The sequence below is a fragment of the Phocoena sinus genome, chromosome 7, assembly GCF_008692025.1.
Source record: "Phocoena sinus isolate mPhoSin1 chromosome 7, mPhoSin1.pri, whole genome shotgun sequence".
NCBI classification, from domain to species: domain Eukaryota; kingdom Metazoa; phylum Chordata; class Mammalia; order Artiodactyla; family Phocoenidae; genus Phocoena; species Phocoena sinus.
This window is the reverse complement of record NC_045769.1, coordinates 90,548,077-90,567,047: the sequence shown is the minus strand read 5'-3', so window position 1 is coordinate 90,567,047 and position 18,971 is coordinate 90,548,077. Positions and strand designations below refer to the sequence as shown.

General features: G+C 34.6%; 1 protein-coding gene across 1 annotated transcript in view; it reads right to left on the bottom strand.

Moving 5' to 3' along the window:
• LRP1B (LDL receptor related protein 1B) overlaps positions 1-18,971 on the bottom strand; it is a 1,461,391-nt gene that overhangs the window by 154,257 nt on the left and 1,288,163 nt on the right. The window contains 4 exon segments of the mRNA XM_032636635.1: positions 8,621-8,753; positions 9,092-9,198; positions 10,869-10,998; positions 16,396-16,502. Coding sequence (XP_032492526.1) covers positions 8,621-8,753; positions 9,092-9,198; positions 10,869-10,998; positions 16,396-16,502 — 477 coding nt within the window.

Below are 18,971 nucleotides of genomic sequence, written 5' to 3'. Positions count from 1 at the left end.
TGGGACCTAATGAAACTTCAAAGCTTTTGCAGAGCAAAGGAAACCATAAAGAAGACCAAAAGACATCCCTCAGAATGGGAGAAAATATTTGCAAATGAAGCAACTGACAAAGGACTAATCTCCAAAATTGACAAGCAGCTCAATAACAAAAAAACAAACAACCCAATCCAAAAATGGGCAGAAGACCTAAATAGACATGTCTCCAAAGAAGATATACAGACTGCCAACAAACACATGAAAGAATGCTCAACATCATTAATCATTAGAGAAATGCAAATCGAAACTACAATGAGATATCATCTCACACCAGTCAGAATGTCCATCATAAAAATATCTAGAAACAATAAATTCTGGAGAGGGTGTGGAGAAAAGGGTACACTTTTGCACTGCTGGTGGGAATGTGAATTGGTACAGCCACTATGGAGAACAGTACGGAGGTTCCTTAAAAAACTACAAATAGAAGGACCATATGACCCAGCAATCCCACTACTGGGCATATACCCTGAGAACACCATAATTCAGAAAGAGTCAGGTACTGAAATGTTCATTGCAGCTCTATTTACAATAGCTTGGAGATGGAAACAACCTAAGTGTCCATCATTGGATGAATGGATAAAGAAGATGTGGCATAGATATACAATGGGATATTACTCAGCCATAAAAAGAAACGAAATTGAGTTATTTTTAGTGAGGTGGATGGACCTACAGTCAGTCATACAGAGTGAAGTAAGTCAGAAAGGGAAAGACAAATACCATATGCTAACACATATATATGTAATCTAAGGAAAAAAAAAAAGAAAAAAAGGTCATGAAGAACCTTTGGGTAAGACAGGAATAAAGACATAGACCTACTAGAGCATGGACTTGAGGATATGGGGAGGGGGAAGGGTAAGCTGTGACAAAGTGAGAGAGTGGCATGGACATATATACACTACCAAACGTAAAATAGATAGATCGTGGGAAGCAGCCGCATAGCACAGGGAGATCAGCTCAGTGGTTTGTGACTACCTAGAGGGGTGGGATAGGGAGGGTGGGAGGGAGAGAGACGCAAGAGAGAAGGGATATGGGAACATATGTATATGTATAACTGATTCACTTTGTTATAAAGCAGAATCTAACAAACCATTGTAAAGCAATTATACTCCAATAAAGATGTTAAAAAAAAAAAGAATACAGGGAAGATATACAGATTGCTAACAAACACATGAAAGGATGCTCAACATCACTAATCCTTAGAAAAATGAAAATCAAAATTATAATGAGGTATCACCTCACACCAGTCAGAATGACCATCATCAAAAAATCTACAAACAATAAATGCTGGAGAGGGTGCGGAGAAAAGGGAACCCTCTTGCACTGCTGGTGGGAATGTAAGTTAATACAGCCACTATGGAGAATAGTACGGAGGTTCCTTAAAAAACTAAAAATAGAACTACCATATGATCCAGCAATCCCACTACTGGGCATATACCCTGAAGAAACCATAATTCAAAAAGAGTCATGTACCACAATGTTCACTGCAGCACTATTTACAATAGCCAGGACATGGAAACAACCTAAGTGTCCATCGACAGATGAATGGATAAAGATGATGTGGCACATATATACAATGGAATATTACTCAGCCATAAAAAGAAATGAAATTGAGTTATTTGTAGTGAGGTGGATAGACCTAGAGTTTGTCATACAGAGTAAAGTAAGTCAGAAAGAGAAAAATAAATACCATATTCTAACACATATATATGGAATCAAAAAAAAAAAAAAACCAAAAAGTTTCTGAAGAACCTAAGCGCAGGACAAGAATAAAGACACAGACATAGAGAATGGACTTGAGGACACGGGGAGGGGGAAGGGTAAGCTGGGACGAAGTGAGAGAGTGGCATGGACATATATACACTACCAAATGTAAAACAGACAGCTAGTGGGAAGCAGCCCCATAGCATAGGGAGATCAGCTCCGTGCTGTGACCACCTAGAGGGGTGGGATAGGAAGGGTGGGAGGGACACACAAGAGGGAAGGGATATGGGGATATATGTATACATATAGCTGATTCACTTTGTTATACAGCAGAAACTAAGACAACATTGTAAAGCAATTATACTCCAATAAAGATGTTTAAAAAAAAGAAGAATACAGGGACGTTCTAACTTAAAATTAAATACATCCACCACAGGCAAAGGACCCAAAGTACGAATAAACTTTAGTTGTATGTCTAGATATGTAGCAATATATAGCAGAAACAGCAATGGTTAGGGAGATAGGAACTTGCTTTGTCTTGCTTTGGAAAAGTGTATTAATTTCTATGGGTCTCAACATCTTCATATGCTACAAAAGAGGTATGGTTAAGATTTATAAGTTCATATTTGTAAGGAGTACATGGGGAAACCACACGAAGAAACTTGATGGGGATTTAAAATTAAGATTAATAAGATTGCTCTCAGAGAATTATATTAATTTAATTATATTAATTTAAATTTCATATATAAGTAGTATCATTTCTATATTGGTGAGATTTGATGATTGAAGGTATTAACATATTAAAAATGGATATGTTTATTAAAACAGGGAGCTGGGGAATGATAGTGCTCATCCTTGCAAGCCTAGAAAATTCCAAGAAAGAAGCATTGTTCATTTTATGTATGTACTTTGGAGAGAATAATGAGTCTAGGCTTGTAAGAGTCAATAAGCTCTTCTTGTTCTGAGTTTTGACTTGCACACTAATCTCTAGTAATTCACTTCCAGTAGCAAAGATTTAACTTAGGAAATCACAGAAGCAGATTTGGGTTTTAGAATGACAACACTAGCTACAGTGAGGAAAACTCAGAAATGAAGATAGGGAGTAGTAAAGCCAAGATGGGAGGAAAAAAACCAATTTGAAGAGGGCTTGCAGCAGTCCAGAAAACAACTGATGGAAACCTGATTTAGAGTAGCTACATTTGAGAGCTCTTCAGGAGGTAGAATCCTCAGGATCTGATGGCTAACTAGATGAGGGTGGTAAAGGAGAGTGAGTAGTCAAGCATAGTACTACTCAATTTTTGGTTTGTTTGGGTCATTCAGTGAATGTTGGTGTCATTCAATAAATAAAAGATCACATTAGAAGGATCAGTTTAGTGGAAATAATGACACAATTCATTTAGGTTACTGGTAAGACAATCATGTGGTGATATTTAGCAGGCTAGTGGATAAATGTGTCTGAAATATGGGATAGGTTTCTGAGGTGTAAATGTAGAGTCGGGAATGATCAGAATACAGTTATTATTTGAAATTTAGAAGAGAACACAGAGAAAATCAGCGTTTAACGTTTGAATAGATAAAGAGGAATCTAGCAAAGAGACTGAGAAGAAGTAGCCAGAGTGGTTGGAGAAACACCTGAAAACTTTTCTAACAAGAAGTTAATAGCACATTTAAATGATGCTAAGAGAGTAGCTTTAGTGAAAGCGGTGGTGGGTTTAGTGAAATGTTTGTAGTTCGTTATTATAGATGAAGAATTTGTAGTCCAGAAGTTTACCCTTAAAGTTAAGGGGAGGAAGAAAAGAGGAAGTTAAGGAATTCAGTAGACAAGGTAATGTTGAGGATACAGAAGACAGAAAAGGTAATTCAGATAATGCGTTCCTTGAGAATCAAGAAAGTGTGAAGGATTTGAGATCTAAAGCAAAATAAAAGGATTATCCTTAGGCTGGAAGACAAGTCTTCCATTTCAAGAGAAAGGAAGGAGGAAATGCTAGGCACAGCTATATGTAGCTTAGTTAATTTTGTGTCTAGATGTTGAAAAAAGCTCATGATTTGTACTATTGCTGTGAGGTGGAATGTGAGAAAATAAATCAACTTTTAAAAAACCAGATATGGTTAATGGTAGAGAGAGATGATTAAAAACACATAGGTAGATTGCTTAGAATCTTGAGTGGTAGTTGAAGCTAAGGCCAGGAATTTATAGTGATACCATTCAGAACGGGTCTAAGTTTTCTTGCAAAAATGCTTAACAGAACTGGTGCAGCTTAAATTGACACCTCTGAGCACTAACAAACTAAGACACAGAAAAAGGCAGGTCCTTGGTGAGTGCAGCAAGGTGAATGTCACCATGTGAGACTTCTGACAGTACAATATCTGGCATTGGGATGCCCTTTTCTTTCAAACATCTGCAATGTTCAACTCTAAAAATGCCCTGATTTTTAAAATAATTTCAATTATCAAAATCAATGCAAGAAAATATATTACCATTTAGGAACTCTGAAAACAAAAAGATATAACATGAACAGCCTTTAGTATTAAAGATATGAATATTGGTTTGAGGTGAGCTTTGGCTTAATTCAATATCAAAATCCATAGAATATGAAATAGAGTTGTATTCTTTCAGAATATTCTAATGACTAAATCTCATCACATGTTCCATTCTAAAATGGACTAAATTCAAACAGAATTTGTGAACTCTTGACATCCTCTGATTATTTATAAAAAACTCTATTTGTAGCACATCAGTCTTGTTAAAAGGAAAAAAAATGAGTTCCCAAAGGTATTGCATTACATAACATTATCATTTTCCCCATAAGAGTGTGGGACATGGGACTTGCCTGGAAGCCCAGTGGTTAAGACTCCAGGCTTCCACTGCAGGGGACACAGGTTCAATCCCTGACGGAGGAACCAAGATCCTGCATGCCACACAGTGTGGCCAAAAATAAGTAAATAAATAAAACAAAAAAAAAGTGTTGGACATGCCACTATTTTATTAAGAAGAAGAGAAATATAAATGAAATCATAATTGTAGCAGAAAGGCAAAGGTTTTATGATAACCTATGAAAGGTTTCCTATTGTACTAGGAAGAATTTGCATTGCAAAAAATGCATTGCAGGGGTGGGGGGTTTCCAAGACATCTTAACTTAACAAGCTTATTTTGAAATGGAATGAAGCACACATAAACAATTAAAAACAGGTATAATTTAAAGAGATTAGCTGGATTAAAATCCCAGTTTCCTAGTCATGTTCTTGATCAGCTCAATGGGAGGTTATTAGAAAAATAGATAAGTATATATTAACAACAACCTATGTCTAAATATAACTTAGCTCTTGGCAGTTTCATAGAAATTTGGACAAGTGAAACATCACAGAAAATAATCATCTAGAGTTCTCGTCTTTATTTGGGTTGAGATAAGCTTAAATATATAATATTTTATAATTTCTATAATAATATACACATTTGAGCTGATAATTACTAAAAAGAATAACTATCTTTTCCAACAAAATTGCTATAAAGTTTGAAAGCTCAGGCCAAAACAAACACCAAGTTTCCTTAAGGCAACACAGTTTACCTTTAAAAATGTGACTGCTGCGCTTCCCTCATAGCGCAGTGGTTAAGAATCCGCCTGCCAATGCAGGGGACATGGGTTCAAGCCCTGGTCCGGGAAGATGCCACATTCCGCCGAGCAACTAAGCCCGTGTGCCACAATTACTGAGCCCATGCGCCACGACTCGTGAAGCCCTTGCACCTAGCGCCTGTGTTCCGCAATAAGAGAAGCCACCACAGTGAGAAGCCCGCACACTGCAACGAAGAGTAGTCCCCGCTCGCTGCAACTAGAGAAAGCCCTCATGCAGCAACGAAGACCCAATGCAACAAAAAATAAATAAATACATTTATTAAAAAAAAAAAGTGAATGCTGCTTTTAATTCCATAGTATTTGGGATTTCAGTCCTTTTAAAGTAAACCAGTAAAATTGATTCACATTGAAAATGTTCCATGTTTATCCTACAGCTCTCTTATCTTCCAGCCCCCAGCACTTAGCCCCTATTAGCTCACGTGTCCAGATTTGAGATGAATGGAAGTAACATTTAATAGAAGAAATGTTTATTCTGGCATTTTATCTCCTCAGTGCCTTGAAGTGCTTTTTCCCAATACCTAAACAACTTCCTGGAAGCAAATCAAATACTAGAAATCTGAACTTGGTCATGCCTTATGGTACACCCATACAGGATCAAACACTTTAACCAACAAGGTATTCCATTGGAATTTAATTACCTAGCAGCAAAGGAACCCAAGAAATGTTAGAAGCAGAAATAGGGAGGGTAGGGGAGCTTTGACATATTTCTAAATGGTTGAATTAAAAGCTCTCAACTCTCTTTTTATTCAGTAAGCTTAAACATTTAATAGTCATTTTAAATCTGAAAGTTATCTCAGATTTCAAATACTATAATGTTCAGTTTTTTACTTTAATGTTTGATTTTTTTAACTGGAATCCTTTGTTCAAACACATTTTTTTATGAAATCCAATATTAAAAAAGTAGCTAAATCCTAAAAGGATTGCCCACCACCACCCACCCTCCCAGGCACACACTCACTTTCCAGGTGTTTCTACAGATGTTGGAGACATTTCACTGTGGCTGAACTTGATAGTATGAAAACATGAACACAGAAATGTCCATGGAGATAAGACAAGAAACTGGACTGCTTGATTCTCATCTCAGTAAATTCTCTGTGCTGTTACATAGTTCAAATTCCATCACCCTTTCCTTTTTTAATATTAGAAAACTCCTCAAAAGCATTGGAAAACTCCTCAACATGCATAATATTAAAACCAAGTTCTACAGCATGACTCCTCAATTACTTGTGGCTCCTAAATAGATCGTTTCCCTCACCTCTGTGACTTTGAACATAATGATCCCACTGCCTGAAATGTACTTCCACATTTTGCTTGCATACGTAATTTTTCACATCAAGAAACTCATATTCCAACAGGGAAGCTTAGTCAAATAATACAGAAGTGATTATATTAGAAGGAAGAACATGACAACAGGAATGCAATCAAATGATTCCTAGGGAAACTAAAAAAAGACTGCAATTTGGTTGAAACACAGTAGTAACTGAGATGGACTTAAAAGAATAGATATAATTTTTACTGGCAAAGGTACTGAGATGGCAAAATAGTAGAATAATCAACAAAGATGTTGAAAAGCATGGAGGATATTGCTTGAATATTATCTTCCAGTTTGGCTAGAATTTAGGGTACATAAAGAGGATTAGTAGAGTTATAAGACTGGAAAGGTGAAATGGGATCATTCTCTTATAATCCTGACTGCCAGGTTGTGATATTTGTATCTAACCAGGAAGAGTTTTAAGTAAAGACTGACAAAACCAGAGTTACATTTAAATAAGATGAACATGGTAGCAGTGAATAGGATGTACTGGTGACCAGTTGGGTCACTAATAGCCCAGATAGGAAGCCACGAGGAAAAGAACAAGACTGGTGACAGTGACTTAAGCTGAGGGGATAGAGCTTATTAATTAGAGAATGGTAAATGATGAGTAGCTTAATTGTGGTCCCAAAGTCTTTGACTATAAGATTGTATATGAGTTGTTGGTACCAGAATGTCCACAAAGTTTGCTTTCTTTAGAGTAACCAATTAGAGAAAGAGAGTGTGAGAACTTAAGCGAAAGTAGAAACGGCTATTACGGAAGTTTAATCTTTTACAGTTTTTTATAAGGTACTGCAGATTCCAAATGAGAAATAGGATTTCTCCTGCTGATATAACAATACTTTATCAGGTTTGGAATAGAAATATAGGACATCATAAAGTTTCGATCTAATATTAAAGAAAGTAGAAGGTATTTTTCCTTGAGCAACTAGATATTGACAGATGTAAATACTTTAGGCCCATTTAAACTGTGTAAAGCCTGAATGTTCAAATGCCTTGAAACATATGTCAATATCTAATATCATCTCTGTTGATGATGTTCCAAATATTGTAAAATGTAAAGTTGATTGAGAGACTTTTATAAGTAGGTAAAAATAACTTTTGTATTTAAACAATATATCTAAATATATATATGTTATAATATATATTGATAAGATATATATTTCATAATATATCTTATGAAAATAATAAGAATGCTGCAATTTGTGATCATTTTAAGATTCACCCTATAATTTCTTTGCTTTCCACTCATTAACTCTAAAGTAGCCATAATTGCTATTTTTAATGTGGTGACTTAAACTAAAAAGTTATCTGTCAGGATTTTCACATAGCTGGAAAAAAAATGATGCTATAAAACAGAAAGTTTCCTTCAGACTGACAAATAATGTAGGTCATTTTCTCAACTATATGGCAAGAAAGAAATTTGGGGCACAACCTATAACCTATATATGATCTAGCATATCAGTAGATGTGGTATAGTATACCATATGCTGTTTCTAGTCATTCAGAAACCAGGCAAGCAATGTGGAAGAGAAACGTGCCCAGAAAATACTTTGGTAGGAATGGCTATAGTGGCTATGTTCCCTGGATTCTTCTCATATCCCCATCCCTGACCCAACATCTAGCCCAAAGACATGCTCATGATAGGCACCCAAAAAACACTTGCATTTTGGTTGTCTTTGTTATATGAAGACTAATTTATAATCTTGTCTGAAAATGAGCCAGATTTTGCTTATTTAGAATAGGCTATTATGTAATGAAACTAGAAAAGGAGAATCATTTAATGATCTTATCCTCTGCCTCTAGCACACTATGTAAATATTCTGCGTAGCATCTTAACTGTCATTCTTGCCATTCTCTTACTTGCAGGCACGCGCGCGCACACACACACACACACACACACACACACACACACACGCACACATACAAAGTACCTTACCTCTGTCACAGTTGTCTTCGTCACTGCCATCCACACAGTCATGAATTCCATCACAAAGCCATCTAATTGGAATACAGTGGGCTTTATTTCTGCATCGAAACTGATCTTCCTTACACTCAGTCACACAGTCCATCTGTTCAAATACAAACGGCCACTGCAGTTTTCATTAATGATAATGCTATCGTCACAAGCAAGATAAACATGCAGCTGACAATACTGGAGATTGATTATACTGTGGGCTTTCTTTTATTTTTATTTAATGAATACCACCTCTGCAAATGACAATAGGGTTTAGTCTATGGACAGCATGAAGATTCAGGTATTTGCTGAAATTACTGTATTCAATGTTCTTGTCTTGACATTTTAGACAGTGCTAAGAATCAAAATTCTGTCTCTTTGTTTTTTACTATATTTGCTTTCTCAAACCTAATTCATGTAATTCAGAGATTTTAACCAAAAAATAGATTTTACCTCATCTGAACCATCAGCACAATCATATTCTCCGTTACATTTCAAAGATGCTGAAATACATCCTCCACTGGCACATATATATTCACTTGATGAGCAGGTAGGAGAAGCTGAATATAAAGTTGAAATTTAGATTTAGTGAACAGAATGAGTGGTTGATAGATAAAAGCATATATAAGCATATAAAAATTATACATAGTAATGAAAACAGTTTAGATTATTTGAGCTATATTCAACATCTGATATTAAATATTGACTTAAGATGTGCTTTACAATATTATTGCATTGTATTAAATATACCTCATGATGTAATAGCCTGTTCAATAAGTATTCAACTCACTAGACTAAAGAAAGAAAGGAAAAGAAAAAAACCCTCTATAACCTCCATCTTTCTGATTTGTGAAGATTTAAACGTATTTTTTTACAATTTTCAATTAATTTATTTAAAAGACAAAAGCCTCAAATTATTTTTAAAAGTGTAATAGGATTTAGTGACCTTTGGGAATGTTAATTCATAATGTGCATTGTATAAAGCTAAAAGTGGAAATCTTGGCATGGTCTCATAGACCCCATGATATCTATTTGGCTGTTTTGATATAAATGTCATATTTACATAAGTTTTAAGAAGTTTTTTTGTTTGTTTGTTTGGGGTTTTAAATATGAATGTATGTATGATTATCAGAGTCTGTAGAATTCGAAGTATTTCTTTATGATATGGAAAAAATTTTTTTTAAGTGGATAAATAAGTTACTACCAATACCCAATTTAATTAATTGACATAATAATGATGAGGCCTTTCTTTGTCTATGTGCTTGAGTTTGCTAAGTTTGCATTCAAACCTCTGGGGTTCTTGGCCTTATATTAGACTACTAGGTAGCCAAATGTACTTACATAATGACTTTGTGGTCTAAATTACTTAGTCTAGGAATGCTAAAAAGCTTTTCCCCTGGGATTTAATTTCTTTTAATTGGCAGTGTTTGCCTAGGGATCTGTATTAATAAGGAGTCTGGGAATATGTCTGGATTCAGTAAGAAAAAAGATGTGATCAATTAGCAACATGGACCACGGGCACGGTACTGGGACAATGGTAATGTGTATGCCAGGTATCTGCAATTCTGACCTAGTCTCTCAAAGTAACCATGAAAGTGCTTATAACCATAGACATAGATTGCAAACTGATTTTTTTCCCTAGTATTTTTTTCCTGTAGAATATTGTTATTAAAATTCCTAAGTATAAAAGTTAATTTAATGAGTATATTTAAAGTCATGTTTAAGGAATAGAAATGTATAAATTGGGTTTTTCTTCCTATACTCTGGTTTTGCTTCTTAATTTTATTTTTATTTTGGACCATGATACAAATAGAAACAATAGACATCCTTTTTCTCAGTTGGTATCACATTGAAACTACTACATTCTGTTTTATAACCTTAATTTCCAGAATTGAAACCTGACTTTTATCATACTTACAGTTTCAACATATTTCATGTTGCTGTCTTGGAAAAACAACTCCAAATGGTGTAGAAAAATATAGAGACCAGAAAACCAAATTTTGGGGAGTAATGCTTGGATCTTGAAATAATAACAATCTTACCCGCCAAAACACTTTCAAAACATATGAAGGGCACACCAATTAATTTATCTACAGATATTTCAGATGATTTCTTAAAAACAGTAAATATGTGCATTATTTGCCACTGTTTTATGCATATCATTGCTTAAAGTTAAATTCTAACCAAGTTAAAATACTAGTTAAATGAAATATGGCCTCAAGAATTTTACCTGGCTCACAGTTTTTCTCATCTTCTCCATATTTACAGTCTTCATGGCCATCGCATTTCCATTTTGCTGATATACACTGACCACTGGAACACTGGAACTGATCTTTGGAACAACTTGTTTCACAATTTCTCTGTCAAAAACAACACAGACATAATTAAAATTAATTTTTTAGACAAATGTCTTCAAATCCAAAAAAGACACATACAAGAAACTCAGATGGTCACATTTAAACTTGTGACTATATAACATTATAATCCTTTTCCACTTTCATTCGTCTCTTAGTCATAATAAAACAGAAATGTAAAAAGAACATAAATCCCATGGCTTTATCAACTAATTAAATTGCTCTGAGTGGCTCATTCTCCAATAGACAGTTATAGGGTAATGTAATTTTAATAAGTGTAAGTGACGATGAAGATTGTAGGGAAATAAAAGGGCTAAAAAATATTTCTAAGTACAGCTGGTTCCTTGGGAGTGGGGTGGAAGGATGAATGTGAAACAACTAAGAATCCTAAGGCAATTCTGTCTTGCCTTGGCAAAACTTCCCCTAATGTTCTTTCTTTCCTCTTATTCCCATTTTTGTTCCCTCTTTACCTGTTCTTTTACAGTTTGGCTGCTGGTCATATTCTTTTTCCACTCTCCTGACATTTGTTCCTGTAGAACTGTGAAATGAACTGTCACAATTGGTATTTTCTGCTAGCTCGCATACAGATTTTATTTGGAAGTCAAATAAGATAGTAGTGATACCTTTGGGGGCCTTTCAGTTCTTTATGTGAGATCAATGAAAGGGATCCACTAGAAATTTACTTTCCTTGAGTCTGACTGCTCTGGTTGAAATGGGAGGCTGCAGTGAAATATCTTGCTGGGATGATGTTTTTCTGCCGTTTAGCAATTTCTACTGTTGCCAAAATCTATTTGTCTGCTCCTTTCACAAAAGGTGCAGCACTCTCACAGCTTGTGAAACTCCCAGTGAATGAAGTATATCAAACTATTACTCCCTGCTTCTTCCCAGTTTCATCCCATGTAAGAAAGAAGAGTTTATTTTCTAAATTCCTATAGTTTTCTCTTTGCTGATGGCAGTTTAGACTGCCTGCTATATAACTGACTTTCTTCTTTCCTTCTTTTCTTCTTCCCTTCTTCTCCCAAGTATTGAAAATTTACCATTTACTAGAGTTTCTTAAATAATAATGCAAAGAAAACTAAGATTATTCCCCGTATTAGATAAATTCTAATAGAAGACCAGCACCTAAACCAACAATTGCAATAAAATATACTGTCAAGATAAATGAATATGCTTTAAACATATGAATTCTTAAAGGTTTCGCAAAAGGCTTCACAGAAGAAGTTTAAACAGAAATGGAACTAAGAAAAGATTTTTCATGTGTAAGGAGAATTAGAAATGTGCTGTATCTGAGGGGTAAGTTATGTAATGGTGCATGACGTTGGAGAAATAGCCCATGCACTGGTCATGAGAAAGTAATTTCATATATTTTGTTCATCACCTTCCTCTTCCACGCCCAGTACTATGCCTGGGACACATTCAATAAGTAAGCATTCAATAAAAACTGCTGAATAAATGGTTGAAAGAATGAAGTAGCAAATGTAGAAAATCAGGAATATAAATTAACATTTTATGTAATTCAGGTCCACTAGGATAGGGATCATGTCTGTCTATGAATCAAGTGTCTAATATATGTGTTGATTATAACTGCTCAGTATATATTTATAGAATTAATTAATGTTTATCTCAGCAATAAGGCTAATTCAAGTAAAAGAGTTCAGTAACCAGTAACATTGGTCTATTTGTATTGGCAATAACACAGAAGGTAATACTTCTAGACACTTTTTCTATCATCAGAAGATTTTGATTTATAATAGATTACAGTATAGTGGATGCAGTGTGTCTGTGTTTATATTTGTGGGGTATTTAATTATCTTAGACATTTAAAAACATACAGAAAAATAGAGAGAATAGAATAATAAGACCCACGTGCTCATCATGCATATTTAACAATTATCCACACTTGGCTATTCATGTTTCATAACCCTCTCCCCCAATTTATTTATATTCTGAACTTTAACATAACAACGATAGCTTCAGAAAATTAACAGTATCATGGAATTAACAAAGATTTCTTTGTTAATTATTAAAGAAATTATTATTTCTTTGTTAATTATTAAATTATTAAAATGTTAAAATAATTATTTAATTATTATTAAATAAATTATTTATTTATTTTGTTAATAAATAAAGTTATTCCCAATCCACATTTAAAAGTTTCTTATTTTCTTAACTATATAAAAATATGGTTTGGTAAAAGAAGGATGTAAAAGATGTCTATACACTGAGTTTGATTTGAGTTTCTTTTAATGTGTAACTATTTTCCATTCCCCTACTTTTTTTAAATGCCATTTACTACTTGAAGGAACAGGTCGTTTGCTCTATAGAATGTCCCACATTCTGATTTTGGCTGAGTGAATCCTAAGAATGTTGATACCTTAGCAACCTCCAAAGTAACAACTGAGCTTTTATTTGTTTAAGTATTATTATGAACTCATGCATTTTTGTACATTTATTGTATTTCAATATATTACAGTCATTTGTTTTTTCTTTCTGATGCTCAAATTGTCCTTTTTGTCAGTGGAAAGCCCTGCAATTTTGCTCCTATGTACTCTGGACACTATCCCAATAGCCTTGTTTTCTGGCTTGACAAGATGTTAGTGGCTCATTTTGTCAATTGCCTTTCTCAGACCTAGAATTAAACATTTCTTAAAGGGGTTTTGATTCTGTTAATTGAAAAATGTATTTAGAGGTCATGACGTGGATGTTAGAGATAGTCTTTAAGGCTGTGATGTCATTGGTTTTAGGATTTTTCAGTGGCAGAGCTAAGAATATATATTTTTAAAAAGAGAAAAATAAATCAAGATCTCAAACTGATACTTTTGAATTTAATTACAGGACTTTTATTTACTTTCATTGTTTCTAGATTTGTATCTCCTTTATTTTACTTAAAAATTTTGAGTGTTAATAATATTTTAAAAATTTAACATTTGAACTATCCTACTCTTAAGATATTGATATATGAAATTCAAATTAGCAAAACCAATGTTATTATTTAACAACACATCTATGAATACAGTTTAAGATTCTTTTACATTTCTTTTTGTCCTTACAGTATATTATACTGGATGCAGAGGCCATATATTATATTTTAAAGGCACTTTAAATAGTTCTTCTCTGTGTTTGCCACTAACTTGATACACAATTACATTGATCCAAGTTTTTGGTTTCTTTTTTTTGTTTGTTTTGGCTGGAAATTAACAAACGAATTCAGTTAACATTCATACAAAATTAATCCTCACAATTTTCTTTTGTTCCTAATATGAGAATATCCTGTATGTAATTATGCTTTCTAGCCATTTGTTCAGCTCACCTTTTTGTTTGCTTTTCTTGTCAATGAAACCTATCAAGCTAGATTTTAGAAAGGAAATAGAAATCAGCTGCCCATAGTGTTAGCCACTTCCTTACGTATAGACTATACTAAATGTCTGTAAATGTAGAGAAAGACCTTTCAGAGAGTTAATTTAATTCCCTAGGGACATTATCATAAAAATGTCCAGATAATGGAGATATATTCAGCCATCAGAGAACTATGTCCATGAACTTATGGCATGAGAGAAACGGCATGGATAAAGATGTCTACTTTCACGCGAATAAGATTTTGAAAAAGAAGTGTTTGATTTTGTCTACGTATGTTGGACATCTAGTGAACAACATGCAAGACGAAATCACAAGCCTTAAGCAATATATCCCCACCTCTTGATGTTTCACAATTACACGGTGCTGATGGAACATGTTTGTGTTTTGGTTTTTTTTTTGCGGTACACGGGCCCCTCACTGCTGTGGCCTCTCCTGTTGCAGAGCACAGGCTCCGGACGCGCAGGCCCAGCAGCCATGGCCCACAGGCCCAGGCGCTCTGCGGCACGTGGGATCCTCCCGGACCAGGGCACGAACCCGTGTCCCCTGCATCGGCAGGTGGACTCCCAACCACTGCACCACCAGGAAAGCCCCATGGAACACATTTTTTTTAAAGAAAACAAAAACAAAACATTTTAATGATATGGATGAATTTATGTGAAATATATTTTCCTCACTGGGAAACATTTGATACAATTTTTGAGTAAACAGATACTAAGGAAATATGTAGCTGAGCAATGTAAGACTTGAACTTCCCTGTGCATTTTTAAAAATTTCATTTTGACTTGTTTTGTGAATAGCCCCATGAATAGAAATAGTATTTTTCATCTTCTCCTAAGTGACCTTTGCAGCCTAAAAGTTTAAGTTTTCTGGACTTCAGGTGAGAAATTAAGTGCATTGGTTTCCAAAATCTAGACTCTTTTACGTGATTAGGGGAACTTTTCCAAGATAGAGAATGGAGAAGAATTGTCCAAACTTGATAAGAATACCTAAAGGCTGGGAAAGATCTGGTTAGTGTGGGCTCTATCATTAATAGAGACCTGCAGTGTCTCCCAAAGAGGCGGGTAATCAGTGGATACTTAAGGAAGTTGAACCTGAAACACAGAAACCTCTAGAGCAGCAGGAGGATTCCTTCTTGCCAAGCCTACAGTCAGCGGGAGGCCCTTCGTGAGGGTAGGTACATATTCGAGTCAATATCATCTAGGGAGGTCTAGGGAGTCACTGTGTACCAGGAGGAGCCATGGTGGCCACTGAGCTCCAGAGACCTCATTTTTCCTTCATCTCTGACTGGACTTGATTACACAAGTGCTATGTTCCTGATAGTAACATGAGAAATCATTAACAGAGAAAATCACTATTTTCTCATAGTAATCACAGTGATTATTACTGTGTGTCATGTATTATTTTTAAAGCATCATGGAGTGATTAATATCTGTAACACGAATACACAGATGCATAAGTAATGAATTGCGTGGTTTTATAAATGTTAGCACAATCTAAGATTACAGAATTATCCAGAGAAATTCTAAACTTTTTCACTTAACTGTGTGTATGTAGAGCTTATTATAAATGGATTGTGATTCATCATCTAAGCTAAGCTAAACCTGCAGTTTCATAAAAATTGATGACCCATATCTAAGTCTATAAGACTATATGTACTGAAGAAAGAGACTGGGGAGAAGAAACTGTTTAAAATGCATAAAAATATTAGTCCTGACTATAAATACTGCAGCAAATTTATGAACAAATTCACAGATGGCAAGGGCATCAGCTATAGGGAATAGGGTTTCCAAACATCTTATTCCCAACCCAGCCATTCACCACTTGAGGTAAAAGAGACTATAAAATTAACTGTCAGTAGTAGCACAAGAGCTTTTCCCTGTGCTGGATGTGTGTAGCACGGCACTTAGATATAATACTTATCTCAGTGTGTCAGGAGCAAAATGCATTCAGAGCTGTCCTTGTCACACTCCTTGAAATGAATAATAATTACGAATGTAAGTTTAAGGAACTGCTTTATTTTTTGTTTGATTTTGCAAAGATGCCTACCTCATCAGAGCCATCTGCACAATCAAAATCTCCATCACACCAAAACCTTGAAGAAACACAGTCCCCACTGGCACAGAGAAAATCTTTCACTGTACAGGTTTGTGGCTCTGGGGACAGAAAAATAGCACAGGGTTATTCTCTTATATGCAACTTCATTCTAAAATTTATATGACATACAACATGAGGTAGCATTAAGAAAATAAAGGTTAGCCAAGCAGAACCAATAAATTGTTTAGAAAAAATGTTTCATGAAGGATCTATGGTACATAATATAATGATTTTTCAAATTTATTTTTAAAGTCATGAATAGAAAGTGGCATTATAGAAACAAATTGAAAAAAAGACAAAAGACAAATAGCCTACTGTTTAATAAAAATGCAGCAGGAAAGTAAATTAAAAGGCATAAAAATCTACACATTAAAACAAAGCAATCTTTTCCAGTTGAAATTCTAAGTCATTTTATGTATTTACTTAAAGCAAGTAAGACATTTTGTTACTCCCTGTGGGTACCCAGGGCTGTTTATTTACTGAAGATTCTAGAATTTGGTTCTTGACTTTTTATTATGTATTCTAATGACTTTCTAATTCTTCAATTTTGTCCCCAGAAAATCCAGAGTTCCTAGAACTAAATTATACATGGGGGTATTATTGGACAGGACTGGGTGGGTAAGGATTGAAGAGGCAGGAGGAGACTCTTTTTTGAAAATTGCCTCTTTATTTATGCAACTGTTTGCTTATGCCCTACATAATTTACCTGCCATTTTAGATAATTTCCCAATTTAATTTAATTATGCTTCACCATATTCCACATAGGACATAAGCCAAATATTGTGACTTGCTATTTGGCTTCATTCCTATGTGGAATATGTTTCATCTGGACAATGAAGTAGGATTGCAGAAATTTGTTCCTGCAAGTAATCAATTCGACTGCTGGGCATCATCTATTGTTTGGTTTTGTTTCTCCAAAGAGAACTGATATCTGGTATGATGAGAGAACCCCTTCTTGTTTTCCCCCAGTCATTAACTGTATTTACAGCTGTCTCACACACAATAATATTCTTGTTCAGATGAAAGAGAAATAGGTAACTGAAATTAAATTTAAGGAATATTCATATGAAGCATAATTTTCTACATAAAGATTGTGCATAATTCAGCCTGTATTTGAATATTGCTCTACACAATCACTAGGTTTCTAGCGAAAACATCTTGAATGTTTGTTATCATGAAGACTCCTACATTTCTATATAAAGACCCCTTCTGAAAACACTGGAAGAGCTGTGAAAAGTGGAATATGTATCAGAGCTTTTTGCTTTGCTCTGGGACTTTAAAATGTGAACTTCAGACTATGAATAAGATAAGATGCTTATCAGTAGCATGATAAGGGGGGACCCACCCTCATTTTTCAATACTCCTTTGTTTAGACAGCGTGACAAGAACAGTTCCTCTTTTTGACTTTGCACTATATTTACACATACATTTTAATTTTAAAAACAACTTTATTAATACTAATATTACTAATTATAACAATAATAAAAATTACCAGCTACTGATTTCTTGTTTGTTGTTAGGCACTAGGTGAAGTTAATGCCAAGTACTTGAATTAACTTGTAAGTTAATATTTACAACTCTGTAAGGTAGGTGCTATCGTTGGATCCTTTTTTAGATGAGTAAATTGAGGCACAGAGAGGATAAGAAATTTACTCCAAATCACCCAGCAGGCAAAAGAGCTAGTATTGAACTTGAACCTAGACAACCGGATACCAGGGCCTATACTTTTACTGCTAGGCCATATCATTGCCTCCTATACCACTGAAGAAGTAATAAGTGCTCACCTATTTCAGGAATTGACATTAGAGCCCTGAAAAGTCAAGTTAATTGTCCAAGGCACATGTCTAGCAATGTCTATTTCACTTTACAATAATAATAAAAGAAAACCCTTTTTCTCTTTTTATCCATCCATACTGAAGCTGTTTTACCCGCCATCTATTTGCAGACACATGCAGTTTTACTTTCAGGGAAAAGAAATTATAGTAAAATAAATTAATTAATTAATCAATGCTCAATTCATCAAACGATGGTAAATAACATTAAAATATTTTCATTAAATAATAAAGAGAGAGTACATCTAAAACATAGTATATTTAGATGTTTTAAAACAGCAGTAAAAAAAAAAAAAAAAAAAAAAAAACAGCAGTAGAATCATTTTATTTCATGGACATGAGGGTATCCAAACAGGATAATTCTTCCTTTAATATTCTAATTTACCTTTATTCTAATTAAAAGCAAGTGTGTTTATCATGTGCTAAGCAGCAATAATTTCACAGGGTTTTACACACTGCTATGGGGAGGGCTGGATGTTGCTGATGCAGGGTTATAAAAAAGTTGTATAGCCAGTAGTTCAAGGCATTTGCCCAATAGTTCCACAAAACATCTGATCTATAGAGACTTGTCTTACAATTGTTAATTATTCCGTTCCAATATGTGTGCAAAGGAACTGAAAGACTTGCTTGGAAAAGCATTTTTCAATACAAACGGAAATTCTGTATGCTTCTACCATGTTTTTTAAAAATGCCAGC